The 19,034-nt window shown below is 44.9% G+C and overlaps 1 protein-coding gene across 1 annotated transcript in view; it reads right to left on the bottom strand.

Annotated features, from left to right (window-relative positions):
* The window catches only part of FBXO2 (F-box protein 2), a 214,170-nt gene that overhangs the window by 17,498 nt on the left and 177,638 nt on the right, over positions 1–19,034 (bottom strand). Inside the window, exons 3-4 of the mRNA XM_086921312.1 lie at positions 9,367–9,493; positions 7,704–7,799 (exon numbers count right to left, since the gene is read on the bottom strand). Of these exons, the coding sequence (XP_086777438.1) occupies positions 7,704–7,799; positions 9,367–9,493 (223 nt within the window). The remainder of the gene's footprint in view (positions 1–7,703; positions 7,800–9,366; positions 9,494–19,034) is intronic.

Below are 19,034 nucleotides of genomic sequence, written 5' to 3'. Positions count from 1 at the left end.
TAATTGGCAATTGTTTGACGATGTTTCGTTCCTTTCTAGTCTGAACAGTATAAGATCGGGTTCTCCTCGTGATCCTGTACCAGCCAAAATCTTAAAGTTACTGGATCCTGAACCACGACGGGTCCTTATGAGACTTTTAAATGCATCCCTAACCGAGTGCCTTATGCCCCAGGATTGGAAGCACGCAATGGTTGTTCCTCTTCAAAAAAAGGCCGGAGCCGATAGGTCAAACCTTGCGAATTTTTGACCCATATCCTTGCTACCTGTTCTCTCAAAAGTGTTGGAAAGACACGTTAATACTCAGTTAAACCATCTTGTGGAAAGTTCGGGATTTTTACACTCTTCCCAGTATGGCTTTCGTGCGCACTACTCCACCGAGACGGCCCTACTGGGGGTGACGGAGAGTTTGCAGCACGGTATCGACCGCGGGGAAACATCAGCACTCATCCTTTTGGATTTGAGCGCGGCGTTCGATACCGTGTCCCACTCCATTCTTTTGAGCTCTCTCCGGTCCCTGGGAGTGGATGGTCCTGCGCTAGCCTGGATTGCCTCCTTTTTAAGTGAGTGCACTTTCCAGGTCTTTTCTACAAAAGCCTCATCTGACATCTGTCTATGGGCGTATGGTGTCCCGCAGGGGTCCATACTCAGCCCCCTATTGTTCAACATCTATGTCAGACCCCTGGCTACTATTGCGGAGGATACTGGGCTGACTTTTTTTTCATACGCCGATGACACCCAAGTGGTTTTCTCCCTTTCCAGCAGTGAGAGTAACAGTGTATCGACCCTGAAGTCCGGATTGTCTGGTATGGCTGAGTGGATGCAGAGGCATTTGCTCAAGCTAAATGGTGACAAAACCGAGGTTATCATCCTGGGGAAGCATAAAGATCTCTGGGGTCCACAACACTGGCCCAGTGATATGGGACCCCTTCCCCAGCCAACATCTGTGGTTCGAAACCTCGGATTTCTTATAGATGATAAACTCTCCATGAGGCAGCAGGCCACTAAGGTGGCCGCCATCTGCTTTGCCACCCTGCGTTGGCTCCAGAAAATTCTATGGATGCTGCCCCATGCCACCAGGAGAACCGTAGTCCAGGCGTTAGTAACCTCTCGCCTGGACTATGAAAATGTCCTCTACCTCGGTGCAGACGTAGCAACGATTAATAAGCTTCAGGTTGTACAAAACTCGTCGGCCGGACTTCTTCTTAACATCCCGAGGAAATCATCGGCCCCTCAGGCTCTCCGAGATTTACACTGGCTTAGGGTCTCTAGCCGTATAAAATTTAAAGCCCTGTGCTATCTCTTTAAAATCAAACAGGGCACGGCCCCAAAATACTTGCAGAGTCTTGTTCAACCTTACAAGCCTAGTCGCACATTAAGATCTTCCGCAGATTGCGACTTTGTTGTTCCAAGATTCAAACTTGCAAGGATGGGGGGGGGTCGAGCCTTTTTCCATCTAGGTCCCAAATTTTGGAACGCGCTTCCAATTGCTCTGAAATCTGAAACCAACCTATTTTGTTTCCGGAAAAAAATGAAAATTATGCTTTTTTTAATAAATATATAAGTTGCTGCTTTTGTTCCTTGGTACTGTTGCGCTGTCCTTTTTCTTCTTCAGTCTTTCCCTTGCGCCGGGAAACCCACTGTGGGTAGCTTTTGCGCATTATAAATTCAAATTTAAAAAAAAAAAAAAAAAAAAGGACTCACGTCTGGGCATACCTGCCGCACTTAGGGCGAGAAAGCAAAAGACACACAATTGATGAACGGAATGCAGAATGCATCAAAACATTCACCCCCAGTCACGGGATCTGGGTTAAATCCATAATTCTTTTGCTCACCATGCCACCCCAGTTTAGACCTGGCCATATGCAAATCAGTCTTGACCCTGTGCCTCATGGGAACAGTCCAGCCCGAACTGCCAAGCCAGGTCCTCCCTGGACCGGAAACAAGCATCCTAGGACCGGTTTCGGGGTTTCCCCCCTCTTCAGCCAGGATAGCTTGAATCCAGTGGCGACAGTGAGCCCAGGACCCACGTCTGGGCATACCTGGCGCACAAAGCGCGAGAAAGCAAAAGACACACAATTGATGGACGGAATGCAGAACAAATCAAAACATTCACCCCAGTCAAGAGATCTGGGTTAGATCAATCATTCTTTTGCTCATCATGCCACCCTAGTTATGCAAATCAGTCTTGGCCCTGTGGCTCATGTGAACAGTCCAGCCCGAATAGCCGAGCCAGGTTCTCCCTGGACCGGAAACAAGCATCCTAGGACCGGTTTCGGGGTTTCACCCCTCTTCAGCCAGAATAGCTTGATTCCAGTGGCACAGTGAGCCCAGGACCCACGTCTGGGCATACCTAGCGCACTTATGCCGAGAAAACAAAAGACACACAATTGATAGACGGAATGCAGAACAATTCAAAACATTCACCCCCAGTCAAGAGATCTGGGTTAAATCCATCATTCTTTTGCCCACCATGCCACCCCAGTTTAGACCTGTCCATATGCAAATCAGTCTTGACCCTGTGCATCATTGGAACAGTCCAACCCCAACTGCCAAGCCAGGTCCCCCCTGGACCGGAAACAAGCATCACCCCTCTTCAGCCGTGATAGCTTGATTCCAGTGGCACAGTGAGCCCAGGACCCACGTCTGGGCATACCTGGCACACTGAGGGCGTGAAAGCAAAAGACACACAATTGATGGACGGAATGCAGAACAAATCAAAACATTCACCCCCAGTCAAGAGATCTGGGGTAAATCCATCATTCTTTTGCTCACCATGTCACCCCAGTTGGCAGGGTTTGCCCAGATGTGGGTCCCTTGCTCACTTTGCCACTAGATTCAAGCTAGCCTGGCTGATGACAGCTGATTAGCCAGAAACCGGTCCCAGGATGGTTTGACAGTTCGGGCTGGACTGTTCCCATGAGGCACAGGTTCAGACTGAATTGCATTTGGCCAAGTCTGAACTGGGGTGGTGGAGTGAGCTAAAGAATGATAATGGATTAAACCCAGATCAGCTGACTGGGGGTTAGTGCTTTCAATGTTCAACACTCTGTCCATCACCCCCTTTGGTTTTGCTTTGTTCGCACATAGTTGGCAGGGTCTGCCCAGACGTGGGTCCCTTGCTCACTTTGCCACTGGATTCAAGCTAGCCTGGCTGATGATGGCTGATTAGCCAGAAACCAATCCCAGGATGCTTGTTTCCCATTCAAAAAAGACATGGTTTGGCAGTCCAGGCTGGACTATTCCCATGAGGCACAGGGTCAGACTGATTTGTATATGGCCTTGTCTGAACTGGGGTGGCAGAGTGAGCTAAAGGATGATGATGGATTAAACCCAGATCAGTTGACTGGGGGTGAGTGCTTGCAATGTTCAACACTCCGTCAATCATCCCCTTTGGTTTTTCTATAAGATCCTCAAAGACTGTCATCAATGATTGGCCTTTTCTTCACGTCCTGGGGTGGAAAAAGAGTATAGAAAGTAACAGTGTTTTTGAAAAAAAAACATTTTATTTTTTTATCCAGGAAACAACAAAAAGTGAACCGTTGAGTAGGTACGTTTACAAAAATAATTACAGTCAGGGGATTCACTGTGAGTTTATCTCTAAAAGCAGAAAGATTAGGCAGTATTATCCCACCCCTTCATTACCGGAGGGCAACATTCTGAGACACCCATAACCCTTTATGATGTCCCTATTATCTCAAAGGTAACATAACTATATAGGTCAAGTTATGGAACGCACGCCATAAATTTCAAAATTGCAGGGATGTTCCCCACTTTTGTAAAATACTCATTTAATCACCATGCGCTTGTGAGATTTTTAACAATGGCTGCAATTGATATACCCTAAACTACTTTCATCCAGGCACGGCCAGTTAAGGTAAGAGCCGTGGGGCAGGGCAGGGGCGGTTCAGGCCGGGCGGGGAAGATGTCGACATAGGTCAGGATAGGGAAAATAAAAGAAATATATAAATAAAGCCACTTACCTAGCGCTTGCAACATCGCCAAGTTGGCAATGCCTTGAGTGCAACGTAAATGGTTTTATTTATGTATTTTATTTTCCCTATCCTATTGTCAGTTTACTTGCCCATCTGCCCCACCCCATTCCTCTTACCTGTACTGGCCGCACCTGCTTCCATCATCAAAGTAAACAGTGTCATCGGGTGAACTGGCAGATCCCAGTAATATGAATAACTTCCCAGGGTTGCTATTTTGCAAACGGAACATACGTTTAATCTGGCCCCCCAGTTTTTTAGGATAATATAGTTTTTCTATTTACAATGCACATTTTCACAAACATAGATTTGCACCAGTTTTTTACACCAAATCGGCTCGATTTTAGCAGTCATTTTACTAATAAAGATATAGTTATATCGTTACAAGGTACGCTCGCACTTTTTTCCTTCACCTATCCCTAATGGAATGGTATGAAGCAGTCTTTGTAATTGCAATATTGTTATGGATTTAATTAACTGAAACAATAAAGCATTGGATTGAATTTCCATGCACCAATCTATATTCTTCTGCCACACAGCAAGTCCTGTGAAAGCTCACACCCTTGCACAGCTGGGCAACCCTTCTCTTTACCAGAATTATACCAATACCAAGCACGTTTTCTTGCAGGTATTGCATCACCCCAAAACCCTAGCAATTCAATCTTGGGGAAATATTCCTTAGTCACCCAACACCATCACCGAATAAGGCAGTGTTGCCTTTAGAGGGCATTGCCATATAATGTGATAAAAGGAGCCCTCTTGTCCACATTTCTTCAAACACAGTGAATCATACACCCACGGTATATGATTAAATGTATTACATTTTATTAAATTTAATTTATATAAATTTAGTGAATCAATCAATCAATCAATCAATCAATCAATCAATCAATCAGTGACACTTATATAGCGCGCTAACTACCCGGTCTCAAGGCGCTGGGGGGGGGGGGGGGGGGGGGGGGTGCCGCTACTGCTCGAACAGCCAGGTCTTCAGCTTCTTCCTGAAGGAGAGGTGGTCTTGGGTCAGGCGCAGGTCGGGAGGGAGGGAGTTCCAGGTCTTGGCGGCCAGGTAGGAGAAGGACTTTCCTCCCGTAGTCGCTCTTCGGATGCGGGGGACGGCGGCGAGGGCGTGGTTGGCTGATCGGAGGTGGCGATTGGGAGCGTAGAAGTTGATTCGGCTGTTGAGGTAGCTCGGGCCCTGGTCGTGTAGGGCTTTGTGTGCGTGGGTGAGGAGGCGGAAGGTGATTCTTTTGTTGACGGGGAGCCAGTGGAGGTCTCTCAGATGTCCGGTGATGTGGCTGGTTCGTGGGATGTCGAGGATGAGTCTGGCTGAGGCGTTCTGGATCCGCTGGAGTCTCTTCTGGAGCTTGGCGGTGGTACCGGCGTAGAGGGCGTTGCCGTAGTCCAGTCGGCTGGTGACGAGGGCCTGGGTGACGGTCTTCCTGGTCTCGGAGGGGATCCACCAGAAGATCTTTCGTAGCATGCGTAGGATGTTGAAGCACGCCGAGGAGACGTTGTTGACTTGCCTGGTCATGGAGAGGGAGGAGTCCAGGATGAAGCCCAGGTTGCGTGCATGGTCTGTCGGTTTGGGTGCGGTGCCCAGGGCGGGAGGCCACCAGGAGTCGTTCCAGGCGGAGGGTGAAGAGCCCAGGATGAGGACCTCCGTCTTGTCAGAGTTCAGTTTCAGGCGGCTGGTCGTCATCCACTCGGCTACCTCTTTCATCCCTTCGTGCAGGTTGGCTCTGGCGGAGGCGGGGTCGTTGGTCAGGGAGAGGATCAGCTGGGTGTCGTCGGCGTAGGAGATTATGCTGAGGTTGTGTTTGCGTACGATGGCCGCGAGGGGGCTCATGTAGACGTTGAAGAGGGTGGGGCTCAGAGATGACCCTTGAGGGACGCCGCAGATGACTTCGGAGGCCTCTGACTTGAATCATACATACGCCGCCGCCACTACCTACCCACCTCAGCCACATAACAACCCTCTGGTTCTACCCATGTATTTCCATATGAAAATTGAGCAAAGTTGCTAAAGAGAGTCTCCCTGCCCTCGATACTGCAGTAAAGCCTCTATGAGTCAATATTGTGTGATGTAGTAAGTCCTATAAACCCACCTCTGTTGCCAACGGGATGGGCCTCCTAAGGAACAGCACAGGCAGTGTATATCCTGGGTCCTGTATCTCTGGATTGCCTGGAACATACCTCTTTCAGTCTTACTTCCAGCTCACTGACATTCCATGTTAGGATTTTAAGAAGATCACGTTGCCTTTGTGTCTACTTGCCTTTCGCCTCCAGCATCCTGAGGCATAGATCGACAAACCATTTATGCATATTGTGCATATTTGTCGAAATATTTAAAAAGTAACCATTCCATTTGTTTCTCTAGACTTGGTAGAGCAGTTTAAGTTTACAACTAGTGTTTGAAAATCTGAATTTAATGTGTGAGATGCGTTAATACATATATTCGTCATTTAAAAAATAAGTAGATCAACAATTATTAATTTGAAGGGTTGCAGTGTCCTTTATAATATTTTTAAGTCTTGAAAAATAATTAGTTGCAAAACAGGCAACAGCTGATTTTAATTTTATCAGCCACTGAAAACAGATGTTTTTATCTAATGGGGTGAGTGTCTGGACGCATTACTTGCTAAAACTGGGAGACACAATGTAAAATAGAAACAGGTATTCAATTATCGATGCCCTTTTCTTTCTTTCATTTGTTTTGGGCTGTGACAGTCTTTGGTACTGACATTATCTTTATTGTGCCAAGTCACAGGGTGCTGTTCTTGCAAAGGTTTATAAAGTCTCCCTAAAGTTCCTTGACTCACCAGCTGTAGCTATGGCCGAGCAGTCAAGCCTTACTCAATGAGTTAGTAATAGGTTTCGATGAAGGTATAACATAACAGAAGGCAGCACCCTCAAGAAAGATGCAAGTCGGCCAAATCCATGTCTTTGATAATGATTCTTTAAAATAAAAATAACAAAATAACGCAGTTAAACCTAACTAAAAAGTTAAAATCTGAAGTGATGTGCACCTATGGTTAAGGAGACACCCAGGGTGATCCGATAGCTAAACTTAGAGGACACAACACATACCTAGTAGTTGCCAGGCGCTCATGTCAACAAGTCACTACATTGTGCATTACAAAACCAGCAGACAATAAATGAATAGAAGGTCTCGCTAGGTAATCATGCCTCCGTGTTGGTCCCAAGGAGGACTCACGGACTCACAACCAATGAAGCCAGAGGCAGACAGGTGTCGCCTTTTATTCCATGCAGCACAGATGTCAAGCGCGGGCGCTCTACGTGCTGAGGCGCCTGCAAGGCTGGACTCTGAAGGAGGGCTCTACTTTGAGTTCAAGGATCTCAATGACAGAGCTGGCACCAATAGTGAACAACTTGATACTGCGGGAGATCTTCCCTTCATGTGGTGTCTCGCCATCGAGGAGTGCAGCACCGTTCAATGTTTTGTGAGTAATCAACATTCAATGATTGTGAGAATGTCACCAATGGTGCCACAAGCCTGAGATCACCGAGAGTGTTGGGTGGAGGTCCAGGGGCGCTAGGAGGTTCACAGGGTGCCAGGTAGATGGAAGAGACCTCCCCTAATGCTTAGGCCGGACTGGTACCACATACTCACACACGCACCTGCACACACGCACACACACACATTCACACGCACACCCTCTTTTCCAGGCACACAAACCTGGCTGTACTCACCAATCCTCTACCACAATTTTAGGCTGAGTGTTGTCCATCAGCTCTTCCCAGAAACCCTCAGCCAGGAGATCTATGGTCTGCGATTTGCTGCAGTTTCTGAAATGCAAGAAGAAGCTGGTTATACTCTCCAGAACTAGCAGAAGGCTTAAGAGTGGAGAAAATAAAGCAGGTTTTATTACAACTCACAAGGTGAAGGAGAGACCTACCTCACAAAAAAAGGTGTGCTAGCAGGTGGTTGAACCTCCTCTCAGGATAGAGAGAGACGTGTGTCTGGTGGCATTACTCAGAATGAGCAGGCTTGGGGTATGCTCACAGTCAGAAGATACGGTCAATCTTGTGAGTAGAGTGTGAACTTAGGGCATCATAAGGATGGCGGGCAGACGGTGAAAGGGACCACCCGCCATAAGGGCGGGGGTCCCGTGGGGGCAATTACCACAGTGGCGGGTGAATCCTGCATTCCTGGCATTGTGGCAGACGGTGCACTCAGCACCGCCCCCCACAATGCCAGGAAGGCATGTTGTGCACGGAACTGCTGGGGGGTACCATAGGTACCCCCATGTGCTCCCGCCACCCCACAGAGTACCTGGGGGCCCACAACGGGCCCCCGCAGTCCATTACCACATGCCTTGCTGTCACGGAAAGGCCTCTCTCCGCACCCATGCTAATGTGGATGGCGGTGTCTAGCATCCACCGCCACCATATTAAACCCTTTTCCACCCAGTCAACTTGTTGACCGGATGGAAAAGCGGCGGACGGTCTTTCCGTCCGCCGCGGTCCCCCCGCCATGGTAATATGGTGGGGGGAAATGGGTGGCGGGCGGGGTCGGATCACGGGCGGATCGCCACCGCCATGCGGGCGGTGGCGATCCACCCATGATCCTAATGGGAACCTTAGTCTCCGAGACTGAAGACATTGTTTTATTCCAAGTGAGGGCAGCTGTGAGAATCTTAATTCCATGTGGGGAGAAGTTTACCCCTCGACGTCTTAAGGTGAGGGGTAAACTATGCTCTCGGCAGTAGGGACATGGGCATTGCTTCCAGCAGGCACAGACATGCCATTCTTACACTGAGTGTAGGATATAACCAAGAGTGCAGGCATCGGGTAACTGTAGGTGAATCCTTACTCATGGAGGGTGGGCATGGGATTTACACTCAGAGAATGGGGACATTAGAGGTTATTTTCAAAGTGCAAGCATGGGTGAATCATGCTAATTCAGGAATTAATTTATTGGGCTTCGACTGTGCTCCACACATATTACAGAAAGAATTCAAATTTTCAAGGTGCAATTACATAATTACAACTACATGATTATATACAATTGATCCAGAGTCAATGTTGCACATAAAACATCAGTTGCAAAGCCTGAGTTATGATATACTCAAGAGTTACCTACATATCAATGTTTTGTAGACAGCAGTGTGCAGGTGGTACTCCGGGCACTACTACAATACTTTTCAGAAGTAAATACGGATAAATCTTGGTTTCATGAAGTGTGACCATAGGAAAAACCCTAAATTCAGGGACAGGGAGTCCATGTGTTCAGGCACGGGTAACATAACTTTCTTTGCCTGTTGGGATGGGGAGAGGCTATTTCTAGGGCGCACAGACGAAACAAGACAGAGGTGATGTGCTCCTTGCTATAGACACATGAATTCAGTCTTACTCGAAGGATGTGGCAAAGTATTTCTGGACTCCACCACTCGGAAATTCAACCCCGTTGTCTCCTGGAAGATCTTCAATTTTCCAGCAATCTCCTCCTTCATCCTCTATGGTCCAGAACTCAAACTCCTCTACAATGTTTGAAAAACAGAAACAGATAAAACAATAATATTACTATTTGGCTGTTCTCCAACATGGGTTTTATTTCTAGTATTCTTTCTACACAAATTTTCCAAAAGTAAATTAGCCAGAAATTGAATTAACATAGATATACAAATACATATATAAGTCGGGGCGTAACAAAGGCCTCCGCAGCAACCGCGGTGCAGGCTTACCCATACTGGAGGGGACCCCCTCAGCTCCTACTGATATATATATATCATATTAGCATGAGAATATTACCAAATCAGAGACGCATTTAGGTCATTATACAGGTATATGCCACCTGATAATACCTTTTGGTGGTTTTAAACAAGCCTTGGATACCACCTGAACAAAGGATACTTTTGTGGTTTATCCTAAGGCTTTTTCAACCAACCAAAAAAATGTATCCAAATACTTTATCCACAAAAAGTAAATAATTTCTAAGAACTCCCTCAGGCTAGCCCACCCACCCTCCCCCTCAAGGTTGAGTCCACCCTGGTAGTACCAACTTTCCAGTGTGGCACGAGGTGGCAAGCGATAAAGTAGGTCACATTCTCTAAGTGAGCCTATCTCCTCCAACTCTTGGAATTGCCCCAGCTCTGGGATTTAGTATTTAGTAGATAGCGAAAAAGAAATTAGGGATTTTTTTCTGCTCGTGACCAAATAGGTTTGGAGCTAAAGGGGGGGAAACATTGTTTACAACACATAGGTTACAACGCGTGTCATTACAACAAATGTTTTACAACACAAAATCCATTACAATGCATGTCATTACATTATTATTATTATTATTATTATTATGTTTGCACTTGTAAAGCGCGCTGCTACCTGGAGGTTTCCTGGCGCTGTGCAACGCTGGGGAACCCGTCCTGGCTTTCCCTGTGGGATGGTCCCTGCTGGGAGTCCCCAGGGTGGAGCCAGGCATCCCCGGCGTTGGGGGGGGGCCGTTGTGGAGATTAGGCAAGCTAATGCCCAGAGTTGCCGAGTGGGACCTCAGATTAGAGTAGGCACCGAAGCGAGAATTATCGAGTCCGCTGACCCAAGTCCACGACCCTGCCGCGTCGGGAATTGAACCCTGGTCCCGGCCGACTTCTGCTCCCGGGTCTGCCGCCTCTAACTGGTGAGCCACACCACTCCACTGAGCCAATGCATTACAATTAAAATGGTAGCACACCCAAAGTATATACATCATAGGGTCCAAGGACCTTATATAGTGGTGCTTGTTCAATGATTATTTAATAAGCTCGTACCTTGTGAACGAGGCAGTCCTGATCACACTGGTTGCTACCACTTGCAGTAACTCAGTGCTTCTTGCCTGCTCATGGCTCCCTCCCTGCTAGGATGCTCTGCCTATGTCTCCGCAGCAGTGTCTGCAGATAGAGCGACAACAAGATCTCTTAACAGAGCAGTGAAAAGGATCTCCTAGTTGGCGCCAGCGCTCGGCCTCCACAGCGCTGCTGCTCATCTGACTGGTGGCGGCAGGGCCACTGAGGATTCCTGGAAGCAATTTAGCCACTCCCCAGTTCTGGCCCATTGGACCCGGGAGCGCGGCAGGCAGGACACACAGCTCAAAGCCACCAACAAGAATTCTGGGTGACCACTTACCGGAATTCCAAAGCCGGCCTCTGCATATTCAGGCACAGCTGCTAAGGGTATGGTGGTATGATTCAAAGCATAGGGCATACTGAACATGTTTCACACTGTGGGTTATAGTCAGTAGACTGCAGTAAATGCAGTTGAAACTGCACCCGCACGGGCCCCACCGTTCCCCCCAAACAACACCACTGTTGTAGTGGTAGGTCTCTTACCAGGATTGGACCAGATTACATCAGCTCTGCAACAAGTACATGAACCCACTGCACATTCTCTCAATTATTTAAACTGAAACAGGAGACTCAGAAAAGTGGTCCATGTTATCGGGTTTGAAAGCTGGGACCTGCTTGGTACACACAGATCTCTGCAATAGCTGCCTTCCTGCGGGGAGCTATCGAGATTGATCATCTACAATGGACATTGTATCTAGTCCTAGATGTGTCGGTGACAGCCTGGTGCCTTCTTGCTTTTGAAATTTTGTTCCATTGAACAAATTAGATTAACACACATGAAATCAATGATTTGTAGGTGATGGTCACTACGGGTCTGATTTAGAATTTTGCAGATGGGTACTCAATCACAAAAGGGAAGAGTATCCCATCCGCCTTATTACCAGTGCCATAGGATATAATGTACTTTTAATCAGGTGGGCGGAATATCTGGGATTAACTGGTCAAGCAAGCTCTAATTCAGACACCAACGTTGTTAGGCATGGGCCACACTGCTACCTCGCCAATAAATATTATGTTCACATTTGATGCAGTGGTTCTCCCTCCGTGGGATTGCTCTTATGTTTTTATGCTATACTGATATTTCAGTTTATTTGTGCAATGCAGCATAGCACAGGTTCATGGGATCATGTGCCACCAAATAAATATGCCTCCATCCCCTGTTTTGATGATAACATCCATACACTAACTTGGGCAAACTGGGTCTATGGACATATGTGGCTCAGTGCCACTGCACCTACAGCACTATTGATAGCCTCCCAGTGTTAGAGCTCTGGTTAGGTTTTAGCAAAGCTAGAAATCCCGGCATGCATAGTGCAGCAGAGAATGTATGAACAGCTCGTTTCTCAGAAGGGACACCTTGATATCCTAGAGGAGGAAACATCAAACAAAGTGTTGGAAAGTGTGTTCATAAATTGATGAAGAGTCACCATACCAATTTAAAAAAATCTTGTGAGGGTACATCACAGTTCACTGAGAAACACTTCTCAACCCTGGAAACTAAGCCACGATCAAATGAAGATTTCTCAGAGAAGTGCATGACAGGTTTAAGACGCTTGCCCCACTTCTGTGTAGAGACACATGCTTGAGACACAAATAAACAAAAGAACAGGAAGGGTATGGGGCAATGATGACTGCACCTATCATATAATAGGGTGATCATTTTGTTCAGGGTGCCAGGGATCTGAGGCTCAATACCCTTAAACCCCCTAGGAGGCACAATCCTACAATTTAAACAATACAATGTGATCCGGCACTCAATGAAAGGACCACGCAACGAGAGCACATTGCATTATTTATAAATCATAATAGGCTTACGCCGTTATCCTCTCAGAAAGTGATGAAGGAAACTGGATCCCCTACACATAGGGATATCGATATTTAGAAAAAACATCTTCTGAAATGTACAAGGAGACTATTCTGGGAGGGAGTGTCTGATCTTGAGTACTTTGTGATAAATTGAAAGAAAGATTCCACACACTATATTTGCCCTGAAGAAGTCCTTAGGGAAGAAACGCGTTGGCTACGGTTGTTTTTTATGAAGATTGAAAATAAAGAGAATAGACTCGAGACCTGCTTAATGGACTTTTAATTTTGTTATACTGAATACCAGATTGATGGACATGTTTTAGACACTTCTGTCACAATGACCTCCCTTTGACATTTCAATATCAAAAGGCAGGCTGTCTCTCTTGTTCTTTGTTTCAATATGTGTTTCTGTTGCATCTTAAATACCTCATCCCAGCTAAGTGGTCAGCGATTGCCCCACGACAATATTTCACCTTTTAGAGGTTGGTGTATTATTTCTTGGCAGCACACATCTTCAAACCTTACTGGGATAAAAAAAAAATACTGCCACTGGAGGGGGACAGTACGATTTCTAAACGCTACATTCCTGCTACATATATCCCAAAATCTAGTTTCATCACTGAAGTAGACTTTTAAGCAGATTTCTAGCATTTTCTTGAAATGGAAAAAGGAAACTGGAAAAATAGGCTATTATTAACAAACAGGCCTTAGATTCACTTTATCCAGTGACGTACATGATGTGGGAGCTGTTTACTGCAGGAACATACTTTTATTTATTATTTAACATGTTCAACTTTTAAACATTAGGCACACTACCCTATGTGTGCACATGGTATACCTAGGAGTGACATAGCTAATTTTTAAAAGTAGTTTGCTCTCCATGGCAGGGCACTTTTCCCTGACATGTGTTACTGTAGGGGTTTAAGCTGCAGCCGACCATGTCACAGTGGTGCCTTGCATTTTGATACCTGTGGGTGGTTTAAATGAACACTACAGCCCATATTTAAATTGCAGGGAACTTTTTTTATTTCATGCACCAATTTACATTGGCCTAACTGGAAAGTTAAATAAACCAATTAGATGTAACCAATTTTTCCTTACTGCAACACAGAAAATGCACCACAATGTAACAGCGCATAGAGCCACATTTGTCAAAAACGAATCCATAAAGGTGCAAAAATCTAGGGAGACAATGCAGTAAAGGCAATACTGGTACACAGCGAATAAGGATACAACGACGCAACACGTATGAAAGTTATTCAAGTAGAAATAGGAGCTAAGCCAATGAAAAGCAGAGCCGGTTTGACACCAACAGATGCATAAACTGTAGCTTAAAGCGGGTTGAGAAATATTGTGGACTCGTGATTTTCCTGAAATTGGGTTACCTTTATTATTTTAAATTGTCACTATGTGTTCTTTGTTGTGACAGACATGAATAAAAAGATACTTTTTGTGCTGAAATAGCAACAACACAGGACTACTGAGGTTAATTAGAAATTGCTTTCATTTCTGAGCAGCAGCGCTGAGGCTGATTAAAACCAAGATACCAAAGAGGTTTTGCTTTTGAAACAATATGTAGATGGCAGCTCTGGGTGCAAATCCAATTTGAGATTAATGAAGTGCTGATCTGAAATCAAGATTATGTTTTGAAACAGGTTTTTGAAAATGTATTTTCAGTGGTGTAGTTAAATGCATCACCTTAGTACAAATCTATTTGCAGATACATGTGATGTTCTGAGTGTGTTTATTGTCCTTGTTCTTCATAGCTCAGTTACATGGGTATGTTGATATTTAAGCATCACTAAATATGCAGACCGAGTCACAAAGGTATTTATGAGTTCAGGAAGTAGTACTACTGGCAGGGGCGACTCGTCCACAATGGCAGAGGAGCGCTGCCCCACTGCCTGGCTCTGAGACAGCTTGTGCAAGGAGGGGCGGGACACAGGAGGAGGAGTGTGTGTGCACTCCCTAAATGTGCATATGTGTTTAGCCGACCATCTCAGGCTGACCAAAACACACATGCGCACTTAGGTTCCTCCAGCCCGGTTGCATTGAACAGCTGGGCTGAAGAAACCCCCACAGACTCCCTGGCTTGAGCGGAGCATCTTTTCAGCCCACTCAGGCCATTCCCCGGGCTGGTAAGTTGTTAAAATGTATTTATATATTTATATTTTCTCATCCCACCCCCGTGTTAATGCCCCCTTGTGCTCCCCCTTCTGCGTTCCCTCCATCCCTCCATCCCCCCACTACCCGTCTTTGTGGCGGCCGCCACTGACTACTGGAGAACTCTTATATATTGCTACATACCTCTCTATTCAGCCCCAAAAAGTCCAACTCTCATTTGGTAAATATGCAAAAGAGGAACGTCATTTCTATTTGAGTAATTGTATAGGAATATTCCAGGGACATTCCCATTTTATTCTCATTTTAGTTATTTTGGGACCAATTCACTAAGCACAAAGGCAAGTATGAGTATGTAAAAGAGTACTACAGGAATACTACATGCCATACTCCAAAAATGCCTTTGTAACTAGGCCTCTCTCTTGGTAACTAAATGCTGCCATAGTTAGTTTTTTTCATTTTCCATTTTGTGGCATAGCTTATTAGTCACAATAGGGAATTTTGAATACTATATGACTGAAACGTGTAACCCTACACAGTATTGTAATTTGCAATCCTGGAACCTGGTAACAACTGTTTACGTCTTAATATTGCATTTTATTACTTCCCACTAAAACATTAGGCTCAATTTCAATATATGTTTTACAACTGACTTACAAAATAATCAAACCTATGCATCGTTGCAGAACTGAACATATGGTTTGACAACCATAACATGTCTGATTCCAGAACAATCCTCAGTGGCCTAGGCACACTCAGCCTACAAAAGGTAATTGCCTAACTCATTTGCATTGCAGGACACACCTTAGATACCATTTTTGGCAACCCAGACCTGGTCTCATTCCAAAGGATTACACCGGTCATGAGGTCAGACCACCACTTGGTTGTCTTCCAACATAAAACATCTCGACTCACCCCAGCCTACTCAATTTGCATGCACCCACTTAGTTCATTAACCCTATAGTTGTCTCCATAAAGCTTCTGATATTTTAATCCCGCAAAAAAACATTAAACAATAACAAACAGCATGCTTGAATCCAGATTTAAAAAAGATAAAAAACAAATCTTCAATGCATATGGCTCAAAACTAACAAAACTCAAAACTAAATACACTCCCACAGATAAAACATGTTGTACAAGTTAACAATCAAAAAAGCTAATAAAGCATACGACTCATGCAGAATCTAGCATGCTAAATACTTCAATAAAGAATTTCGCAAACTAGTCACAGAATTTTACAATTGGTGAAACCCTTTTTACAAGAATTTTGTCACAAACTGGAAATTCATAATACAACAAAGCACACAAGTTATAATTGACACACAAAACAGCAGCAATACCCCTTTTCCAACAAGCCTCTCTAGTGGAAGGCCAACAGAGCCTCTGCACTCCTTCAAAGAGCTTTCATCAACTGACTTTCTGGAACTTGTCAAAGACAGCAGACCAGCTAGATGCCCCTCTGATCCTAATTATTCACATATATTAGAAAAACATTCTGCTAACAACCTCATTACAATCAGAACACTCAAATTCCTCAACAATAGGACATGTTCCAGAATTTCCAGAAGGCTTACAAAAGGCATACATACACCCATTATTCAAGAACAGAAACCTGGAGCACAAGGACCGACAATTGGAGACCTATAGCAATTTAACATTCCTGAGCAAACTTACCGAAAGATCAGCCTTCACTAAGATGTCACAACTAATTGAAGAAAACACCCTACTTTCCGACTTCCAAACAGGATTTCACTCAGAATGAGGAGTTGAATTCGCCCTAATCTCAATCTGGGATGACCTTAATAACATAGTAGGCCAGAAAAGGTTTGCTGTGCTACTTTTCTTGGACCATTCAGCTGCTTTCGACACAGCTGATTATGGCATACTAATCCTTAAATTCAAGGAAGCTGGCATAAAGGGTACCGCTCTTGCTTGGATCACATCTCACCTACACAATATAACAAATATAATCAATATACCTCCTTTCTCATCCAAACCCTATAGCATAAAAGGAGGAGTTCCTCGAGGCCCTATCACCTCATCCCTTCTCTTTAACATCTACATAAAATCATTACTAGAACTGGTAATGTTTTTGAGATCACCTGCTATAACTACACAGAAGACACATAGATTCTTCCTAAATTGGAAAGCCCAAAGTACATGGAAAATTCCAAATTCTTCAGTTGCCTCTGGGCCATTGAACAGTGAACGACATTGAGCCACTTCAAATTGAATGCCTAAAAAAATTATATATTCACCAATAGCAACAAGAAAGCTTAATACTTTCTCTTCGCCTTGAATGATGATCTAGGACCACCACCAAAATTATCGAAAGAGGTAAGAAACCTTGGAGTTACTATGAACTCCAATCTGTCCATGAATGCCTAAATGGATAAAATATCCAGATCAAGATTTCTAACCATAAAAATGCTGCAACAGATATTCCCTCGCCTAGGATTCTCCAAGAAGGTACAAGAGACAATATCTTTTGTCTTATCAACACTAGATTAAGCGAATGATCCATAGCATGGCTCACCTTTATCAACTATAAGATGATTACAGCAAATTCAGAATTCTGCTGCCATAATTCCACTACATGTAAAGCCACAAGCCCAATCTCCCCTGCCACAATACCCCTCCATTGGTTACCAGTTGCCAGAAGAACCTCTTTCAAACTGCTTTGTGTCACCCACAAGGCAATTCATGGCAACCAACCACTTGTCATCACGAAAACAAATCATAAAATTCATCCAACAAAAAACCTATGCACTACACATGCACCCCAACTCCAAATCACATATTTGAAGAAAAAAACATGGATTGAACATCTTTCTCTGAGAAAGCAGCTTAACTATGGAATTCGTTACTCCCAAAAATAAGATTAACTGAAAAACATCTCCGTCTCAGAAGATCTGGGTAATGGGAATTGAAAGTCCCCAGGGTTGACATATTTAGAAAGGTAAGGGTCCGCACTCCCCATCCAACAGCCTTTTAAGGCCGTATGAACCCCATCACCTGAGACCAATATTTAAATAAAGGAGGAGGCGGATGTGCGGACTCTCGACAAGCTGTTTTTGGTCCCAGAGACTACAGCCCCAGGGACCTGGAAAATTATTGAAAAGGGAGGGTCACATGGCCCTACACCCAGAGCTTGCTAAGGCTTCAGGGACCTCATCCCTGGGCCTGTCTCAATGGCTGTGTCCCAGGGAGCCCACCCACGATATACAGTTATTTCCCTGCCTTTAGGAGCACGTGCAGGGAAAACTGTGTGATCCCACCCAATGGGAGCTTTATAAATGCTCCCTCTGGGTGAGAGCTGACTTGTGTGGCAGAGAAACTTCTATGCTCCAGACCCAGTCAAAGCTTTAAAAAAATCTCCAACTGGGTGGCAGCAGTCATGTGTTTCTCTGCCAGTTTTCATGCAGGCAGGGAAGTTCAGATTGCTCCGGCCGGGCAGGAGTAATTCTGGCTTCCACTTTACCTCAGATGGGTGCATGCGGGGAGCCAGCAGGACTGCGTGGGCCATGGGACTGGCCCCATGGCCTCCAGACGTGTGTTCTGTGGGTGTACGCCGAGGCATCCACATTAGATTTTGGCAGATGGGTCCCCAGGGGCCCTACAGTACTAGAGGGCCGTGTGTCCCCCTCTAAACAATAGGAAAACTACCCCAGGGGATGCGAGTTCCTTAAGATGTAAAGGTTGGGGGAGGAGGGCAGCATGCCCCTTCCACTTTGAGAAACATAGCCCTGGGACTGGGGTCCCAGGTGCCAGTAGAGACTCAGGGAGGGGTGCTGCAAATAAAACGGCCACAGGGGATAGAGTTAATTTAAATTCATGTTTAAAAAAAAATACATTTATTTTTAAACAAATTAGGTTATCAAAATATTTTACCATGAAATAATGTTTGTATTCATTTTTTAACATTACAATAAATGTATATAATAACTTTATTTAAAGTTGAAATAAATTAACTTGTTTTAATATTCTTTCCTATGGGATTCTATTTTAAGTCCCTGCCTCCTTTATCTTCTAAGGGAGGGTGTTGCAGTACCAGTGGTTTGCCACTTACTCCAGGTCCGAGTTGGAATATTTTATTTATTTTATTTTATTTAATGCGATTTTATATAGCGCGAACTTTACCCGAAGGTGTCAGAGCGCTTTACATAAGAACCAGTTGAAAAATATAAGGACTTAGGATTACATGCGTCACATAACAGATACACACAGAAAAAATTGCAAATGTACAAGATGTAAAGTCACACAAGGAGGAGATACA

This window comes from Lissotriton vulgaris, chromosome 5 (genome assembly GCF_964263255.1).
Source record: "Lissotriton vulgaris chromosome 5, aLisVul1.2, whole genome shotgun sequence".
NCBI lineage: Eukaryota > Metazoa > Chordata > Amphibia > Caudata > Salamandridae > Lissotriton > Lissotriton vulgaris.
The sequence above is the reverse complement of the archived record's forward strand: the minus strand, read 5'-3'. Positions and strand labels throughout refer to the sequence as shown.